Source organism: Cupressus sempervirens, chromosome 3, assembly GCF_028749045.1.
Source record: "Cupressus sempervirens isolate cs-2001-9-10 chromosome 3, ASM2874904v1, whole genome shotgun sequence".
NCBI lineage: Eukaryota > Viridiplantae > Streptophyta > Pinopsida > Cupressales > Cupressaceae > Cupressus > Cupressus sempervirens.
In genome coordinates this window covers 488,936,899-488,957,136 of record NC_143120.1, presented here as the reverse complement: position 1 = coordinate 488,957,136, position 20,238 = coordinate 488,936,899, and the positions used below count along the sequence as shown (strand labels likewise).

Below are 20,238 nucleotides of genomic sequence, written 5' to 3'. Positions count from 1 at the left end.
TACAATAGGTTGGGGCCCATATTTATCATTTTACTAATTTGGCTGCATATTTATTAATTAAGATAATTAATTAAAGGCCCTTTTTATTATATGATTGAAATAATGGGACCAATTTATTTATTTATTTAATTTGATTATTACATTTAAAAATTAAGGACATCACAAACCCTCGCCGCCCAAAGATTGCTTGTCCTCAAGCAGATAGTCATCCTAATAACTATTACGAAGTAATCAGTAAATATTTGCTTGACATTAACATTGACCGAGAGGTCAATATATAAAAAAGGATGAGATGATCTTTCCTTAGGAAAAGATCGTAAAGAATAGAAACTTTCTATTCTAGCTAATAGAAAACTTACAATTATCTCCAACCTAACTAAATATTAGAAACATTCTAATATTTACAATAGATTACAAGTAGATAATTATTAACTAATAATAGACACTATCTATTATCTTAATACCCTCCCTTAATGGTTAATCTATCCACAACACCAAGCTGTCCTCTAAATTTGACAAATTTATCAAGATCAAGAGGCTTGGTGAAAATGTTTGCAATCTGATCCGTTGTAGGAACATATTGCAAGTCTATTTTCTCATCTTCAACCAGCTGTCGTATGTAGTGACAATGAATATCCACATGCTTGGTTTGTTCATGGAAGACTAGATTCCAGGCTAATTTGATAACACCTTTGTTATCAACAAACAAAGTGGTCGGTCCTGGTGGTGATATTTGCATATCCCCAAGCATTCGACAAAGCCAAACAACTTCACATCTTGCCTTAACAATCCCTCTGTATTCAGCCTCTATAAAGGATAGAAAAACTACCTGTTACATCCCAATTTTTGACCTAATTTGAAATATAGCCATTAAGGTTCACATGAAGTCAGTTGGCAATTTAAATTTGTTATAATGGTAAGATAGTCAGTCATTATGATTTCAAGTGAAGATAACATGCTAGTTGATCGTTAATCACAAATTCATGGAATTGAGATGAAGGTTAATCGTTATGATTATTTATGATTAAATAATTTATAATGTAATTACGGAGAAATTCCTTGCAGGAAGCATGTCGAAAGGGTGGAAGCATTGTCAGAAAAGAATTAGGCAGGAGCATCACTATCACTGAGCAAATGGGTTGAGGACCTAGCGACTTGAAATAGGATACACCTATGGGACCCTCATGAGTTATTTAAATAAATAATTTAACTAAAATAATTGGGTTAAAATATAAAATGTATCTCAAAGGATTTTAATTTATCTTTCATCATATTATATTAATAAATATTTATAAACGTGCATTTAAATATAAAAATGATTTGGCATCATTATATTTTAATGATTTAATAAAGTGATGTTTACATATACATATAAGATTATAATAATGTTCAAAATATAATATCGTTTGAATTATAATATTCGAACTATAATTTTTCAACCTTTTATTTATCTTTTCTTCTTATTCTTTCCCTCTTATTTTCCTTCTTTTAAAAATTCGATTTCAGTAGTATTCGAATAGTCTTCTTTGTAACTGATGGTAGCCAAAGAGCCAAGCTCTTTCTTTTTAATATAGAATCTCTTTGATTGTATTTTGGGGGAGAGACAGTCTATTTTCTTTCATTGCTATCGTGGCTCTCTGTTCTCTGCGTTTACAAATAAGAAGGAGAAACTGAGTAATATTTTCCAACTTCATTCACTGGTCTTCCGTTTTACCTTATCACCTTCACGATTTCTTATCTAGGGATTCTAAGCAAGGAGGAGCTGATTCCAATCTTCCAGCCGCGGAGTATTAGAAGTAGACTGAGGTGTCACGTAAGAAATACTGACACTGCCAAACCATGTTTTGGATTTATTATGATTTCTTTTCATCTTGCTATGTCAGTCGGAAGTTATGTTTATCATAAAACCCAAAGACTAATACTACTGAACCATGTTGTGGTTTTGTATTGCTATGCCAGTCATGTGTCATGTTTTATTCATGAAAACCAAATACTGATGCAAACTTATTATAGATTGAATCGGAGTAGGTATTTATATAGATTTCTAGTTCAAAGAGTTTGTTTTCATGTCACTGATGTTCTCTAGCCATGAGATTGTATCAACCATGGATATGAAAGAAAGAAAATTATAATGAAAACCATGAATTAATGAACCTATCTAAATACAATATTTGCGGTTGAGTTTTACAATTTCTTCTTTCTTATTTGTTGTCAGCTACATATTAACAGAGCTGAGAATAAATTATATATGTTTTTCAATCCTTTTCTCTCTGAATGAGTATCCAACCATAGCCAATTAGGCATGTTTAATAGAGAACAATTTGTAATACTGGCTATTTGGACTAAGAGATGAATATACCAAAAGAATGTTGCTAAACCTCAACACCTAGGCAATAATGCATGAGCCCAAGGTCAGTCATATTAAAAGACTGGCATAAATTTTGTTTGATTCCCTAAATCAACGATGTTGAACTATCACTGATAATCAAATCATCCACATAAAGAACTAGAAGGATGATATCACTGTCAGTAGTCTTGATGTAAAAATTTAAGTCTGAAGAACTCCTCTGGAAGTCTTGATCACTAAGGTACTTATCAATTTTCACGTACCATGCCTAAGGGGCCTGCTTCAAGCCATAGAGAACTTTCACTAATCTGAGAACCTAATGTTCTCTCCCAACGATCTTAAAACTAGTAGGTTGCGTCATGTAGACCTCTTCATAGAGATCACCATTCAAGAAAGCACTCTTGATATTCATCTGACGGACCTTCCAACCAAATTGTGTTGCCATGGCTAAGACTACTCTAATTATGCTCATCTTTGCAATAGGAGCAAAGGTCTCCTCATAATCAATGCCCTGATGCTGAGAAAAGTCGTTTGCAACTAAACGAGCTTAGTACTTATCCAAAGTACCATCACACTTGTATTTGATTTTGTAAACCCATTTGTAGCCAATGAGTTTCTTCCCTGGTGGAAGATCAGAAAGGAACCGCGTGTTATACTTCAACAAGCTCTGGTGTTCAAATGTCATTGCTTGTTCCCACTTTGGAATTCATTTAGCTTCGAAGTATGTTTGAGGTTCAAACACACTATGAATGTTGGCCATGAGAGAAAATTTAACAGAATCTCTCAATTTGTTCTTTGTCTGAGCAATTCTCCCATCAGTGAGCTCATCATCACCAAGATTGGCAAGTGTCTTAAACCACCACTTAGGCCAGAAAGGAGAATGACCAACATTAGTATCAAGAGATTCTTTATGATCAAATTTTTCATTAGAAGAATCTGGATCAAACTCAGTAAAGCATCTACAAATCTGGGTGATCCTGCAGGAGAAGTTGGAAGTGTTTGTACACGGATCACTTGTATAACTGGAGCTACAAGAGTTACTAGAGCTCTCCCAATAGGTGGACCTGATGGAAATCTAACTCCCAAATCGTTAGCCTTCATAAGTTGATCAGTTGGATAAGGAACAAGAGAAAGAGGCATGAATGGCCCTCATTGCTCATCAAAGATTACATCACGACTATACAGGAGACGAGGTGTCTCAGTGTCGATCAAGCAGTAGGCTTTGCAAAGACTACTATATCCAGCATGCATGAGTTTTTGACTATTGGCATCCAACGTGGTGCATGACGCATCAAGAAAAGCCTACTGTATCTAACATGCATGAGTTTTTGACTCTTGGCATCCAACTTGGTGCGTGACGCATCAAAAGATCCAATCAAAAGTAAGAGAGCCAAAAACCTTTAGGTGACTAATTTTGGGCTTGCGACCTAACCAAGCCTCTTCTGGAGTCTTACCTTTGACTACCATTGTGGGCAACCAATTCAAAAGATAAAATTGCAGTGTTAATTGCTTCTGCCCAAAACTTCTTCAAAACATGTTTGTGTTTGAGCATGGAGCAAGCCATCTCAATGATTGTTCTGTTTCGACGTTTAACTACATTTCTGTTGTGGTGTGTGGGGTGTGGTATCCAAGAAGCTAGAGAGTTCATTAGAACAAAATTCCCCCCATTGTTTGACCTAAGAGTAATAATAGATTTCCCAGACTCTTCTTCAACTAAAGGTTTAAACTTCTGAAATACAAGAAATGCATCTCATTTCTTTTTAAGAAAATATACCCACATCTTTCAACTGAAACTATCAACAAACAACAAAAAATACCTGGACCCAATAACAGGAGTGGTCATAGGGCTGCAGATATCGGCATGAACAAGCTGAAGTACTTGAAAAACTCATCATGAATCACCACTAGTGAAAGGTGTGCGATGTTGCTTCCCAGCCTAGTATGCATCACAAACACCAAGCTGTTGAGTCTAAATCTCTGGCAATCCGAGGACAAGCTCGTCCTGAGCAAGCTAAGAGAGATAATGCACATTTAAGTGCCCATATCTTTGGTACCAAAGTGTGCTAACAAAAGACAGCTGAGTAGCCATAGCTAAGTCTCAGGAATCACCACAATTAGTAAGTCAAAAAAGACCATGATCCTCAAGACCCACTACAACAATAGAGTGAGATGCTCTATCAGTGATGGTACGCTATTGTGAAGTGAAGGTGATATCAACTATGGCGAATGTCGCAACAACTGACTGACTGAGAGTAGATTAAGTTTCATCCCTTGAATGTAATACGCATCAAGAAAAATGAGATTCCCCCCAGCAAACTGAATTTGAATGTTGCCTTTGCCGACAACTGTGTACTCTTCTCCACCACTAAAAATAACAAAATCAAAATAAGGTTGGTAGTTAGTGAACCAGTCTCTACAGTGGGTGAAATGAGAAGAGGACCCTGAATCAATATACCAAGAAAACAACTTCACATGATTTGCAAGTCTTTTAGCCATGAAGGTGCAAAAGGCAGGTTTTGTCTGTTCAGTGTACTCTCAAATGTTCACTTTGTGTTGTGAGACATATTGCTTAGATTGGGCAGCCAAGTGTTTTTGACATTCAACCTTCATGTGACAAAACTTGTAGCAATAGTTGCATTAAATGTTCTTCCGAGAGCCTTCCGAAGTTGGAGCATAGGACTTCTGCTGAGAAGACTGTTGATACTTGCCTTTATCCTTCTGAAAGGATTTAGCACCAAAGGCTTGTTCTGTGGAAGTGGAGTTGGAACAGATACCAAACTATTGTTTCCACTAATCTTGTTGAACCAGAAGTGTGCAGAGATCTGTGAACTTCTAATCAACACCAGTAGAAGTAATGTTGAGAGTTTCGATAAAATGCTTGTAGGACTTAGGCTAACTTTTGAGGGTTATGACCACAAGGTCCTCTTCCTCCATCTTGCATCTAATGGCAAGCAATTGATCATGAATTTCCTGAATCCTATTCAGGTGTTCCTAGAGCTAATTTTGCTCATCCATGACAATAGAAAATAGAGAGTTCTTGAGAAAGAAGGCTCTGCTCTCGTCTGAAGTCTCATGAAGTTTCTTGAGATACTCCCATATCTCGACAGTTGTTTTGCAAGATAGAATCTAAGGGAGCTGATCATCAAAGAGGAATAATTTGGGAAGCATCACTGCCTCCCGATTATTGAGATCCCATGTATCCTCATCAATACCAGTTGCAATCGAACGCTTTGTAACACCCAGAACAATCTAATGGTATTCTAACATTCAAAGATTGCTAGTATCCGCTACTTACATGTGCTATAATTCCAACCATTGAATTTTAAATTGCCCTTGAGCAGAATATTAGTCAAAGATGGCATAGCTGGTTTTTCAAAGAAAAAATGTGAAAATCTATGAAGGCACATACTTTGAAGCAAAAAATGGAAGATCTAGAAAAATTGAAGGGGTACCTAAAATAGAGCTCAAAAAACCCATAAAGAATATGTTACAATTTTTGGATTCGTTGGCTCAAAAATCGAGGCACCCAGAAAAATTGGATGACAACCCAATTGAGCTCTTGATAAACCCACCAATACGTAATCAGAAAAAAATCGAGCACAAAAATTAGTGTTTCAAACAGAAACGACCTAGGCTGAAAAAAGCTTGAAATCAATGGCAGAAGTGACGCAAAAACGTGTTTTTTGGGCTGGATTTGAGGCATGAGTGAACAACAGAAGGTTGGAAAACCCTAGATGCCTCCAACAATAGTGTTTCGAGGCTACAGAAAACCTCAAGCATAGAAAAAAATGGTGCGCAGATTGCAGACGTGAACAAATGGAAATAGAAAGATATCGGACGGAATCAGGAAAAAAGCTCATATCAGATGTGATTTTCAATCAAACTGAGCCCTCCCAGCCATGATTTGCAAATAGTTGCCACAACTTGAAGTTTTGAATCGCATCCGAAAATCACAAAAAGAGGGTTGAAGACATGTCTAGAAAAAACCACACGAGAAAACACAAGAAATTGCAATTTTTCCAGTTGTGATTTGCAAATAAATTTCTAGAAAATGCATGCAAGAAATTGCGATTCACCAATTTGTGATATGCAGACTTTGTATCAAAACCCTAGACAAAACTAGGTATCATGAAGCAGATAAAATATCAAAAATATAATTTCAAAAATAAGCGCAGAATAATTTCAACAAGAAATTATGATTTTTGAAAAAAATTCAACCATGCTCTGATTCCATATTATGAAGTGATTGGTAAATATTTTCTTAATATTAATAGAGACCGAGAGGTCAATATATACAAAAGAATGAGATGATGTTTCCTTAGGAAACAATCGTAAAGAATAAAAACTTTCTATTCTAGCTAATAGAAAACTAACAGTTATCTATAACCTAACTAAATATTAGAAACATTCTAATATTTACAATAGATTACAAATAGATAACCATTAACTAATAATAGATGTTATCTATTATCGTAATAATAACAACAGCAACTCCAGGATCACAAACCAAGCACGCAGGGGAAATGAGTGAATTAGCCTCAAACCTCCCCTACACCATATTGTAGTCAAGCTTATGTTGCGCCACTGTAATGTCCCCTCTTCGGATGTCTTCACATTCAAGGACACTAGCTTGAATTCTTTATTCTTTTTATGATTTTCATTCTTGATTCCATTATAGTCTTGTGTACTACTACTTCAAGGTCAATGATATATCAATGCCACCGGGTGTCTGATGTAGATGACTGAATATAACTTAGATGATTAGTTCTTGTAAAATAGTTTTATACTTAACAACCCTTATGATTCCTAATATATAATACAGGGTGACCTCTTATGATTGCTCCCTACAATTATATTTCTATATTGGATGTGAATAATAATATACTATTTAAAGATTGATTATATCAACCTAGATTTGATGTTCAATACTGATCTGGATGTGATAGATATAAGAAATATTTCATCTCTCCAAAAATTCTTCTTTCACGCATGTATGTAAAAGTAATGATACAATTGTCAGTATAGCTCCGACCTTAGTTCCCTTATATAGGCTTTCTTATTATTGTCCATATATCCACTCAATCATACCTGCTCAAAAACGAGTAGTCACAGCTTGTGATGAACAGGTTCTTTAATTTAATATTCTTTACAATATCCTACTGTAGTTGTCTTTGTATGTTGGTAAATTATCTCTGTAAACATCTGTTGTCCCTGTCTGAGTATTCCATTATGAGAATATTGTTTGGCAGATTCATTTGTTTGAACTGATTGGTTATGGTGGATTATTCTCTGTATATTTATCTGACAGATGTCTAGTTTCCTTTCAAACTGATCATACCCTTGACATCAGATTCCGAATAGAATATATTTCTACTTGTAAGAATTGTTGGTGCCACCAATAGAGAGTATTACTAGATATATTTTATATAGATCGCTGTCTGACTAGGATATGATTTCTTTAACTCCTCTTTGGCAATCTACTTTGTCTTATCCCTGTTCGCTGCTTATTGCACCTCTTAGATTGGCATCCTATATACTTTCCTCACTTCTATGATTCCTGATTGATGTCCTCTTTGTTTTGTCTTACTGAATTTGATCTTCAACTGCCTTACTTCCTTTCCACTGGTGCAGAAATAGTTAAATAAATATGTTAGTCATTTTATTGATAATTATTCTTCATTTGATCATTCATGTTTAAGTGCATTCATCCCTCCGTGACTTGAGTTACTTCAACGGCCGGAAATATACTAGAGCGGATGAAATTGATTGAGCCGAAAATCTTCTTTTTGTCACTTTCTAGATGCTTTGTCTCGTTTCCTCTCCTACGTAGTTTGCTATTTCGACAGTGTCAATAGAGAGGGTTTCCCTGTAAAATGGACTACAAGTGTGGTGATCCCACTCCACAAAAGTGGAGATATAAACAATCCTTCTAATTACCGAACCATCATGATCAATCCACTATTTGGCAAGTTATTTGGTAGTTTGGTAGAACAAAAAATCAGCAACTGGGCTGAAACAGAAGGCAAACGTGCAAAAGGGCAAGCAGGCTTTAGACCAAAACACTCTACTATAGATCACGGCATCACTCTCAGGCATTTGATAGAGAAAGTTTGGGACACTCCGGGGAACGAGGCTTTTTGTTGTTTCGTGGACTTTAAAAAAGCTTTCGACACAGTGCCACGTAATAAACTATGGGATAGAATGGTAGAGCTGGATGTCCCTAAAGAACTTAGGTCAGCGGTTTACAGATTATATGAGCAGGTCAAAGCTAAAATCAGAACGACAGAAGGGATATCAGAAGATTTTGATAGCAACATCGGGGATAAGCAAGGGTGTCCGCTTTCTCCCACACTATTTGGGCTTTATATTGACAAATTAGAAGAGTGGATAAACAAGACCAATGGTGAGGGGGTGCAGCTGGCCCACTTCGTGATAAGATTGCTCTTATATGCAGATGATCTCATAATTCTTGCTAGAACAGCTAAAGGTTTGAAAGAGCACTTGAAAGCACTAGAATTTTTTTACCATGATGTAGGAATGCAAGTTAACACTAGCAAAACCAAAATTATGATCTTCTCAGTAAAGAAGAATAGGGGCATACAAGACAAGTTTCTGTTTGAAAACAGCCCCCTTGAGATTGTGGAAGAGTACAAATACTTGGGCATCGATTTTCATAACAAACTCAACTGGGATACTTGTAGATCGAAAAGAATCCAAGGGGGCTGGAAGGCGTTATACTCTTTACAAAACAAGTGCAGGAACGCAGAATTATGGGATTGGACGACCATGAAAACTCTGTTTGGTTTGCTGGTCACTCCGGTTATTCTATACGGATGTGAAGTGTGGGGCAATAGTATGTCCAAACAGAAATGGCGGCAAGTAGAAAGAATTCAAAAACACTTTATCACATGCAATCTTAAAGTCAAGACCACAGTTCCGTACGAAATCTTTTTGGCGGAGGTGGGTTCCTTTCCATTAGAAGCCGTCGCATTGATCCGAATGCTAAGCTATTTAAAGAAAACCCAAAGTCTAGAAACACATCGTTGGCCCAAGTTGGTAATAGAGGAAAAACTTGTGAGGCGGAAAAGCACATGGATGAAACAAAATGACAAATGGATGCAAAAATGGGATATCAACATCCAAGCTTGCCCGGATAACATTAAAGAAATAAAAAAGTTTGTCAATGAAAAATTTCGCAATATTCTGTGGACAAGACACATAGGGAGGAAAAAATCTTATTACATTAAAGAATTTAATCCCACTTCTAGTCATGATGAAAAGGCCTATATAAGGGCACCTATTAACTGGAAAGCAAAAATGTTGATGGCACAAATTAGAACTAGTTCACATCAGCTGCGATGTGAAACTGGTAGATGGCAAGTTCCAAAGGAAGAGTGGGCAGACAGAACATGTTTATTTTGCAATATGGGAACAGTGGAGACAGAGCAACACTTTGTCATGGAATGCTTGGCTTACAACGACATCAGATCTGATTATACAAAAATTCTGCAGAACAAGGACTTCAACTATTTATTTGAGGAAGATCAAGTGAAGAGAACAGTGGAGTTGATTATCAAAATTCAGAGAAGAAGAGACAAGTTAACCAAAACTTTGCAACTGACTAGTTTGGCTCCTGACTCGGGAGGGCGATTGCATGGGTCCCATAGACTACTTTAGTCTCGTGGACGTCATTAAAATCTATCATATCATATCATATCATTTCCTCTAATGCCCGAATGCTATAAGACTCACCTTATCCTGTCATGGTTCCCCTTTTTTTTTATGTCACACCTTTTTCTTTGTATAAATATCGTGAGCTTTCAAGAGTCATGACCAAATGCATTGGTCGTGACTTATCTTATTTCATTTTATTTGATTTCATATATGTGATTGTATTTATTATTATATTTTAATAATTTGATAGAATGATATCCATTTTAACATTTATTTTTAATAATAGTTATTATCATATAATAATATGTATTTTTAGGAAAATAACAATTACTATATGATTACATTGATAAAAGGAAATTTGACCACTATCATTTAGATCAATAATATTTGACTATTGAATAGGTGTTCAAATAATAATTATTAACAATGAAGTTATTATATTTTAAATTTTACAATCATAATTTTTTTTTATTGTTATTTTATTTTTAATATATTTTAAAATTTGTTGAAATAATTGTTCTATCCTAAATTGCGAGGATTATTACAGCCACTCTAATATAAACATTGTCATGGCCCTTCACTAAAATCCCAATGATGTCAATCAATGAAATCCTTTACGCCATCATGGTCAACAATCTAATCTAGTACGGCTACAAACATGAATGCGGACACTGATACGAACTTAGCCACAAACATGATCACAACCACAGACACAACGATGGTCACAAACAAAGCCTTGGCAATAGATACAACCTCAATGATGGACACAAACTTCATGATGACCTCAGCCTCAGCAATGGATGCAGCATTGGCAATACACACAACCCTGCCAACAGACATAACTTGTTGCACATAAGGAAGGGCTTCATAGTCAATCAATTGTAGGCCTAGCTCATGAAATAGAGTATTGGCAGAGCTTATGTCACCTTAATTTGTCCATAATGTTTTGCCAAGATCCATGCAAGCAACCTCTTCATTTTATAGGTGTTCTCTACATGTAGGTGCAGTAGCAAGATATAGTAAATCCTCATGTGACACAAGCAGCCCAGTAATAATGCCTTCACCCTACTTACATAATGCATCACCCTTATCATCGCCGTCTACTTCCGTTAACTTGTGAAAAAGAGATATTAGTTTTTCTTTACAATGCTTGAATACATTACTAACCAATCGACATCCTACCATAGAGGGGAATATATACCAGCTATGTCATATTGTTGGAATGAACAACGCACAATGTAGGGCAGGGAATATGCAAGTCATTGTCATGTGTTCCAAACTTGGCCCTCAGTTTTGGCAATAACAAATAACATGTTATCAGTTTGCACAAATGATAATCGCAGATCAGCCACAAGATTGATCTATGTTAAACTATAGTCTTGATCAATGCTAGTAACCAAGTAAGAAAATAATTCGGATTGTACAACTGCGAATAAGCATGTAATGTTTGCCAACACAATTTAGTGGATTCACACACACATTAGAATTCTAGAGTTCAAAATGCAAGCGACAAAGAAATAATTAATTATGATCCAAATACTTCAATGTTATATTAGTATCGGACAAGATCCAAGCATATACAAGTAGTTGTCAAATGACGAATATTAACAGTTTGGTGCATATAGTGAGATATCCAAACGATACCTCCAATGGCAGAATAGGGTGGCATTGAACCACCGAAACAACAACAGGTAGAATAGGGAGGGTCTTGCACCTCCAAAACTGTACACAACTTCCTCAACCTCCAGCTCCCGAAAATAAAAGACAAATCAAAGTCAATCCATGATCAACTAGAATACCAATCCCCTTAATAAATGGGCCACCAAAAGTCTAGGGGATTACAATAGGTCCCTTCCCATATTTATCATTTTATTATTATATTAATTTGGCCCCATATTTATTAATTAAAATAATTAATTAAAGGCCTGTTTATTATATAGTTTAAATTCAAGGACCAATTAATCAATTAATTAAATTAGATTATTACATTTAAAAATTGGGGACATCACACAGTTGCAATCATAATTCTATCTAAAACATTTTTTGTATTTTATATTCTATTTGTAGATATTAGTACACGTATGTACATTCTGTAATTTCTTTGGCATTTTGTATTTTGAGTTGTGCTAGTTTCCCATCCAATTTCAAAATGTTGTGATTTCTTATTCAATAGAAAAGAAATGGAGCACATACTCCTTTATTCACTAGGTAAGATGTAAATGGTTGGAAGAAGAAAATTAGAAAACTTGGTTTATATCCATTCTAACTCTCTCTTGACATATACATAAGATGGATCGCAAGTAAGGAGTAACAACGAATTGAGATGCAGCCCATAAGTAACTTGGATGCATTTATTGTAGAGCTTACTAGAGTCAATATCAGTCAATGATGAAGTATCAATCAATCATACCCTTATGTACTATACCCAAGAAAATGAAATGTTGTAGCAGCATACCAAACACTTTTTGTACTCAAACGAGCAAGTAAGGTTAATTTCATCAGATATATTTAATCATCATCATCATCAAACATAGAAGACCTGACGGGAATCACAATTTCAACAAGGTACAGTGCAAGTTGTCTATATTAATTTATGTAAAGTGACTTACCAACCCATAGTTTCTTGGAATTTTGAAGCCTATAGCTACATTAAACTACATATATAAATAAAGGCATCTTTCCATCCAATAATATTTTATCTTTAATTAGAATGGTACAAAAACAAACAATAAGGAGGACTGAACAAACCAACGATGATTGTCCAATTGGAATCCATACAGCTCATTCAAGAATAAACTGCGTAAAACATCACCTGCACAAAAACCAAGAAAATCTATTTTAACAACATGAATAGAAATTGTAATTGGAGATTACATATCTGGTGTAGTCAAGAAATATAATAACTTTCCCCAATATTTTTGTGTATATGTGAAATACATCATGTGTGTTGTAATTTCTTTATGTAAATGACAAAAAGTCAGTGGATTTGGACATGATGCACACAAACACAATACAAAGAAAAAAAAAAGCATAAGAAAAATGAGACATGTTTGCAATGAAAAATATTCTTTTTTTTCCTCTTTTTGATTGGTAACAGAACATAGGCTTCATCCACATTCTTCACAACACTTCATCCAATTAGGACCATCTCAACCAAAGCAACACAATCATGTTTATTTTTAACTTAGATGTCACTATGGAAGGACTACAAATATCCACAATGAGAATCCAATGACTTTACCACTTGAGCTCAACCCCATCAATGACAAAGCCCATTATTTCAATATATAAAAAACACTATAAAAGGTCAGCTAAAATGTAAATTGCCTCCATCACTTGAACAAATGAAAATAATTGAGACAAAGAACCATCATAATAACTCTTAAAGAAGACATTCAATTGAACATACCAAAACAACTAATATTACAAAACTTACCTCTCTAGAGATGGATTACTTCCAATGTAGAATTATTTGACACATGAAAAAAAACATAACTATTCTATTTAGCCACGCTTCTTTGGGACGCCCTATAGTGTAAGAAACAAATAATAAACAAAAAAAAATGAAATAGATGATTATCAATAAAATTTAGTTTATTATAATTTTATTATTCTCAAGGGAGAATAACACATAATGGAATGGCATTGGCGTGTTTTTTTCTATAGACAGAGAACTCCGGACATACATATACATAGTCAGCTCTCCAAAAACCACCACAAACTTGATAATCAATCCAATATTCACTACTCTAGACTCATAAACCTCTGATCTTCAAGACTATATGATGTGTGTGTGAATAGACTCCACCAAATAACTCAAGAATTACGTCCAAGAATTTAGTGTTGCAAGACCACCAACAGTGACACATAATACTCACAGTTACAACATAAGGACCGAAAACACCTTCATGCTGCTAGGTCATCATAAGAATAATACTAAGACAACAATGTACGATGTCAAAACATGTAATTTATAGTCCACCTCAAAGCATTTAGAGCACAGAGAGTAGACAAAGCTCAAGTATGAGGCAGACAATCTAGAAGTATGAAAGCAACTCCCGCTAGCATATTGATCTCCATTATCACTGTTGTCAAAAGACTCTTTGAATGCCATTGAAAGTCACCATTCACAACATCCATTCCATTTCCATGCTGCTATGTCTGCCAAAAGGAACCATTGTGCCCTTATCTTGTCTCTATATAAGAATCTGAAACTCTGTGTCAAGCCAAGTTGCAGAGCCCTTGTCCTTAGGTTGTATCATATAGGTGAGAATGATTTCTCACGCAACTATAAAACACTAACATTCCCTTTTAACAAGTAAGTGATCGTTCAAATATTTTGTCATCTCTTGACATGGCAAGTATAAGAAGTTGCAACTAAAAAAACAATGTCAATAAAAAAATCTCATCATAGACTTTATCAATATGATATTATCTCAACATGACATTCACCATGACTACTCCTAGAGGGTGAAATAACAAAAAACTAAGTCATGGAATCTCACACATGACTTCCACCATAACTACTCCCAGAAGGTGGATCCACCATAACTACTCCAAGAGGGTGGTTCACCGGATTTCACATCAAATTTCTCTCTGAGAAGAATGCATTAACAAGGGATTGCACCTTGAACTTCTCCATCAGGCAGAAGGATTCATCAACAAAGAATTGCACATCGAACTTTGCCATGTCCCCTCTCATAGAATGATCTTCAAAGAATTGCAGATCAAACTTTGCCATGTCCCCTCTCACAGAATGATCTTCAAAGCACTTACTTAGCCTATGTTTACATCCTGATAGACTAATGGTGTAAGCAAGGTTTGTAGGGGGCACACTATGAATGCTTTATTTGGCTAAGTTCAATGAAGTACTTCTAAATCAAACATTTAAAATTACACATGGTGCACCTAGTATATGATTCACTGATCATGATGTGTTATGGGTGTGGGCTAGCTAATCGATCTACCTGGCATAATGTGGCAATAATTATCCCATATTATGAGTCATAGTTGTTTAGTGTAACGCCTTGCTAATGAACACTATGTATGTTCAGCATTTTCTAAAGCTTCTTCCAAAGGCTGGTGGCAGAATATGAGATGAAAATGGATGCAAGAGGAAGACATGGAAAAACAATTTTGCTAAAGAAGCTATACTGGTCACTTATGACTGAAATTTGAAGCCCCTTAAGTCTTTGCAATTCGGACTCGGACCCAGTCATATTGGTACAGAAAGTCTGAGTCTGGGCTTGATGGTGGGCTTGACTCAATTGGTTGCAGAATTGGAAAGATACAAGGACTTCTAGATTTAATAAGAAATAAAAGACTAGAGTTTTAATTCAAAAAAAATCATTCTCAGAGGATCGTATATCACTGGTGATACATTTGGTGATTTGTAGGTATTGCCCCTTGTGTGACAAGTTTCTATTGTTGCCATTGAATGTTCATAAGGCTTAGTACCTGCCAAAAACACGTTATAGTTGGAAACGGAGGGCATAAGCAGGGCATTTGTGGCACAAACAATGGTTGACATCGTCTATTATCTTAGGCGTTGTTGGGTCTGTAGTATCATGAGTAACTTCTTAGCGGCGTAGTCATCAAATCTTCAAGAAGGAAAGGTTCAGTTAGGTCGAGTGTTGGTATAGTGGAGGGACTGGTTGTTGAATTTGAAAAGCGTATCTCAGGATTGTCTTTCATATTCAGCCGCAACAAATAGGCCATTGGACATATGTAGTTGTTATTGCGTCAAGCTATCAATCTCCATAAACCGACTCTAATAAGTACTTTGATAGTGCTAGCTCAATCTAGGTTCTAACACCATTTGTTTTTCTATTTTATTGTTTCTTGAACAATTTGAGACTGCGAAGACTTCATTTGGGTTACGAAATTATGAGGTGTTATGAACATTGTAACAAGTGTATTTGGAGCATAATGATTTCTTAGTAATCATATGTTATGCAGCAATGTCGGGTTGTTTTAATCAATATCATCTCTTGCTGTGCTATTAAATGTTTGATTCTTAGTAACTGAGACTGCAAACTAGAAATTGTTCATCATACATTAAGAAGTTGCGGGAAAATATTGAAAACAAATTTAAATACAGAACTCTCAGATCACACTCCTTCACAGTTCAGTTGAATTTTCTAAGAAAAATGCAGTTAAATCTTTATTTGGGATATTACAAACTTCTTCCTCGTGAAGAAGAACTCATCAACAAGGGATTGCACCATGAACTTCTCCCTCGTGGAGAACTAATTAACAAGGGATAGCACCTTAGACTTCTCCCTCTCAAATAATAACCATAGTTACACCACCCTGGGGGACGGGGGGACGGCGAAACGAGGGGACAAGTTTCCGAGACGGGGGGACAGAGGGGCCTTAATTTGGGGACGGCGGGGGGACGGTGGGGGGACGGCGACAGGGGACAAGAGCGGTGTATATATCTATGCATATGGTATTTAAAAATGTTAGTTATGAAAATATGTATTGCAATATAGGATGTAAAGATGTAAAAGAGTGAATACTTGAAACATTGCATTGAATTGGAACATCGAACATTAAACATAAATAGTCGAATTTGCAAATAGTGAATAGCAGGATGTCCCCCATCCTCGGTGGAGGTGGTGGAATCTAGTGGCACCGCTGGGGACGGGGAGACGGAGTCCCCAAGTCTCCGGTGCGTTGAAGTCTCCGAGACGTCGGGCAAAAAGGGGGGGGACGCGTCCCCGTGTTACTATGATAATAACTCAATAACAAGGCATTGCACCTCAAACTTCTTCCTCTAAGAGAAAAACTCATTTACAAGAGATTACAACTCGAACTTCTCCCTCTCAAAGAAGAACTCATTAAAGCACAGACAAAATACCATCTGAACGCTGAGACTCCCTCTCAATAGGGGCAACATTCTCATAGCTTTGATTCTTACAATAACAGGAAATTGGCTCCAATATTTGTCCACCAATGAGCTTTTGCAGTAGCACTGCTACACAAGCTTATTGATCCTCTACAAAGGACTTGGCATTCTACATCTGCTACTCAAGCTCCCTCAAAATCTGATTTCTGCAGCTGATTAGTCTTCCCCTAAATGCCATTTCTTCCTCTTTGAAGAAACTAATTGCAATGACAATCTGAATAGTTTCTTCTTTAATGAAGTTATGTGCCACAAAGATAGTCTCATGGCTCCAAGCAGCATTCTCATGTTCATTTCTATTGCCTGTATGATTTTGTATGTAATCTCTCATTGTCTCATTGGTTCTCGATCTGTCCTAGGAGCATTTTTAGAGAAATTAACAATAGTTTATGGAATCAAACTATTCATGAAGAGAAAATGTAGAGATCAATGCTAAAAGAATACACAATTCACTATTCTCAATATTATAGCATGAATCAACTATATGAAATTCATGATCAATATTCAAATACTTCTAGGTTTATTACCTAAATTTCCTCATAATCCACCAATAGATCTTTCGTCATCACACAGTTATAGTGCAGGTAGAGAATGAAAAATTTGAGCACCAGGACATCTGCTATCCTCATAGACATGAGTGCTGAACATGTAACAATAGATGAACATGACAGCATCCTTCCTGCCCAAGTAAGAAGCTTCATCTGAGATTCTACCCTCCAAGGCTTTCAGCTACACGTTCTCATGTATCCCTTATTTTGAACAGCATATTCGACTCCCATTAGACATCACGATTCTTCTAGAATCCAATTTTTTTATTCTTGTTCGGATTGTTTCTTTAAACCAGCTCTGATACCATGCTAAGCTTTTGAGAACCCAAAAAAGCATACAACTTGATTTAAACTGAAATGCAAAACACAAAAACAGAGGGCACAAAACTTATCGCGGGTGAACCCTCCACTTGAGGATGAAAAACGAAGCCCACAAAATATAGATTCTTTATTGTATGCTCAAACCAAATGCACTGATCTTTATGCTTATGATGGATAATAAGCCTTCTTCACAGTAAGCTGAAAATACAAGAGTATAAGTATCTCATAGATACTTCTCACAATGAGTTTCTCTAACAAAATAAACTTGATCATACACTGATCAAATACTCAGATTACTCTCTTAAAATACACAGAATATTTGTGCACAGCTCTCTTACAATATCCTTCAAGAAAAAATAATGGCTCAATTATATTAACTAGCCATTGACTGTTCTTGAACCAGTGCCTTACTCGTTCGTGTGTGTTCGGGTGGGTGTGTGTGTGTGTGTGCAGGTGTGTGTGTGTGTGTGTCTGTCTGTGTGTGTGTGTGTGTGTTGAAATAAAAACTTGGCACACATATAGACAGGCAGCTCCCAACATACATACACACAGTCAGCTCTCCAAAAACCACCGCGAACTTGATAATCTATCCACTATACACTCATAAACCTTCGATCTTCAAGATTAGATGGCGTGCATGTCAATAGACTCCATCATATGACTTAATAGTTAGTCATGGAAGGCCAAGAGTTCAGTGTTACAAGACCACCAATGTTGACACATAATACTGATGGTTACTTCACAAGGACGGACAACACCTTCATGCTGCTAGTTCATCATAATAACGCACGATGTCAGAACATGTAATTCAATCCACCTCAAAACATTTAGAGCACAAAGAGTAGACAAAGCTAGAGCACAAGACGGACAATCTGGAAGTATGAAAGCAGCTTCCAGTACCATGTTGTTCTCCATTATCACTATCATCTGAAGAAGCATGACATTGAAAACCTTTGCTCACAACACCCAGCTCTATTTCCAGACTCCAACACCTGCCATGAGGAACTTGTGTACCGTTATCCTGTCTCTGAATAAGGATCCAAAACTCTTAAGTGTCAAGCCAAGTTACAGGGCCGTCGTCCTCAGGTTGTATCATACAGGTGAGAACTATTTCTCACACAGCTACAATACACTAACAACAAGGATAGACCAAATATCTTGGCTCGAAACTAGGCCCAATGAACCTCCACCAGTTTCTAATGAGTGGGATGGTTCCAAATTGATAGCTTCCTTCTGTTAGCTATGAATGAGTCTCCTAAAAAGTAGTCAAATAATGAGCAAGAGAGCATGGTGTCAAAAGGAAAAGGTAAGGCTAGGACACATGCAAGCAAGGTCAAGAAACAGAAGATTAAAACTTTGTGTTAGATGGCATTTTTCCCTATATGCAGAGGCTAACAATGGAGGAAGAAATGTTAGGACTTGGGTAATATTCACCTTCTCAGATTTCCTAAAGTAAGAGTTTGTCTACTGCATTTGAGTAAGATATGATTAATTTAAAATATTATAGCACAATATACATATTAGTCTACATGTTTTAATGGAAATTGTGTGTAATATTCTTCCATTTGCATCTATGAATTTTGTTCAATAGATTTTGCAAATACTGTTGACTGTTTTGGATCATACTCTCTCAAGTTTATTTTTCCCAGTTCATCAGTATTTGCAGAAAAAATTGCCAACAACAAGCATTCAGTGTTTTATATTCCTACCCCCTATAGAATTCAGAATTCAGTTTGGCCCACCATTTATCTCAAGACCAGGAATGAGATATAGGTTTTCATATCCTAGATTGGGTATTGGCTTCAACCAACCAACCTCTGTTTTATCCACGTACATCTTCAGTATATGAGGATGTGAAGAAAGCTAAAGGCTGGACAGAAGTAAACAACAGAAGAAGAGCTGATGAAAAACAATCTAAGTGCATGTGGTTTTGAGATCTCATAGAAAAAATAGGAGGCATTAATTTTGTGGTTTTTTGTGTCTGCATGCTATGACAGGTTTAGGTAGTTTATAACTTCGTACAGAGGTTATAGCTGGTCTTCTTGTATACAGATCTGACTCAGACAGAGCCCAACTAATGCACAAGATTATAACATGTCTAACTAATGCAGAAAAACAAGAGTATAACTAACCGACAATTCATTTTATTTGTAGGAAACAGGATTACCTTTAACCTCCATATCAACCACACCTCCAAATAGAAGAGCACGTTTTTTGTGAACACACATTGAGAACCCTGCACGTGCTCCGGGGGGCATTCCCAGCTTCTTTACCTGATATCAGAAAATAAGTCAACTATTTGTTTGGAAGATCTTAAACTCCATCAATACCTAATTGGGACAAAGCAACTAAAAGAAAGTAGTCGTCAATGAACAGAATTCAGTTGTTGCAAACAAATAATATTGTGAATTTCCTACTTGCAAACCATCCATCGCCAATGC

At 36.2% G+C, this 20,238-nt stretch overlaps 1 protein-coding gene across 4 annotated transcripts in view; it reads right to left on the bottom strand.

The window, feature by feature from the left end:
- LOC149567301 (Galactose oxidase/kelch repeat superfamily protein) overlaps positions 1 to 20,238 on the bottom strand; it is a 228,799-nt gene that overhangs the window by 60,014 nt on the left and 148,547 nt on the right. For all 4 annotated transcript variants that reach the window (XM_089820483.1, XM_089820480.1, XM_089820481.1 and 1 more), the window contains 2 exons: positions 19,965 to 20,070; positions 12,770 to 12,833 (listed from right to left, as the gene is read on the bottom strand). In XM_089820483.1, coding sequence (XP_089676609.1) covers positions 12,770 to 12,833; positions 19,965 to 20,070 — 170 coding nt within the window. The remainder of the gene's footprint in view (positions 1 to 12,769; positions 12,834 to 19,964; positions 20,071 to 20,238) is intronic.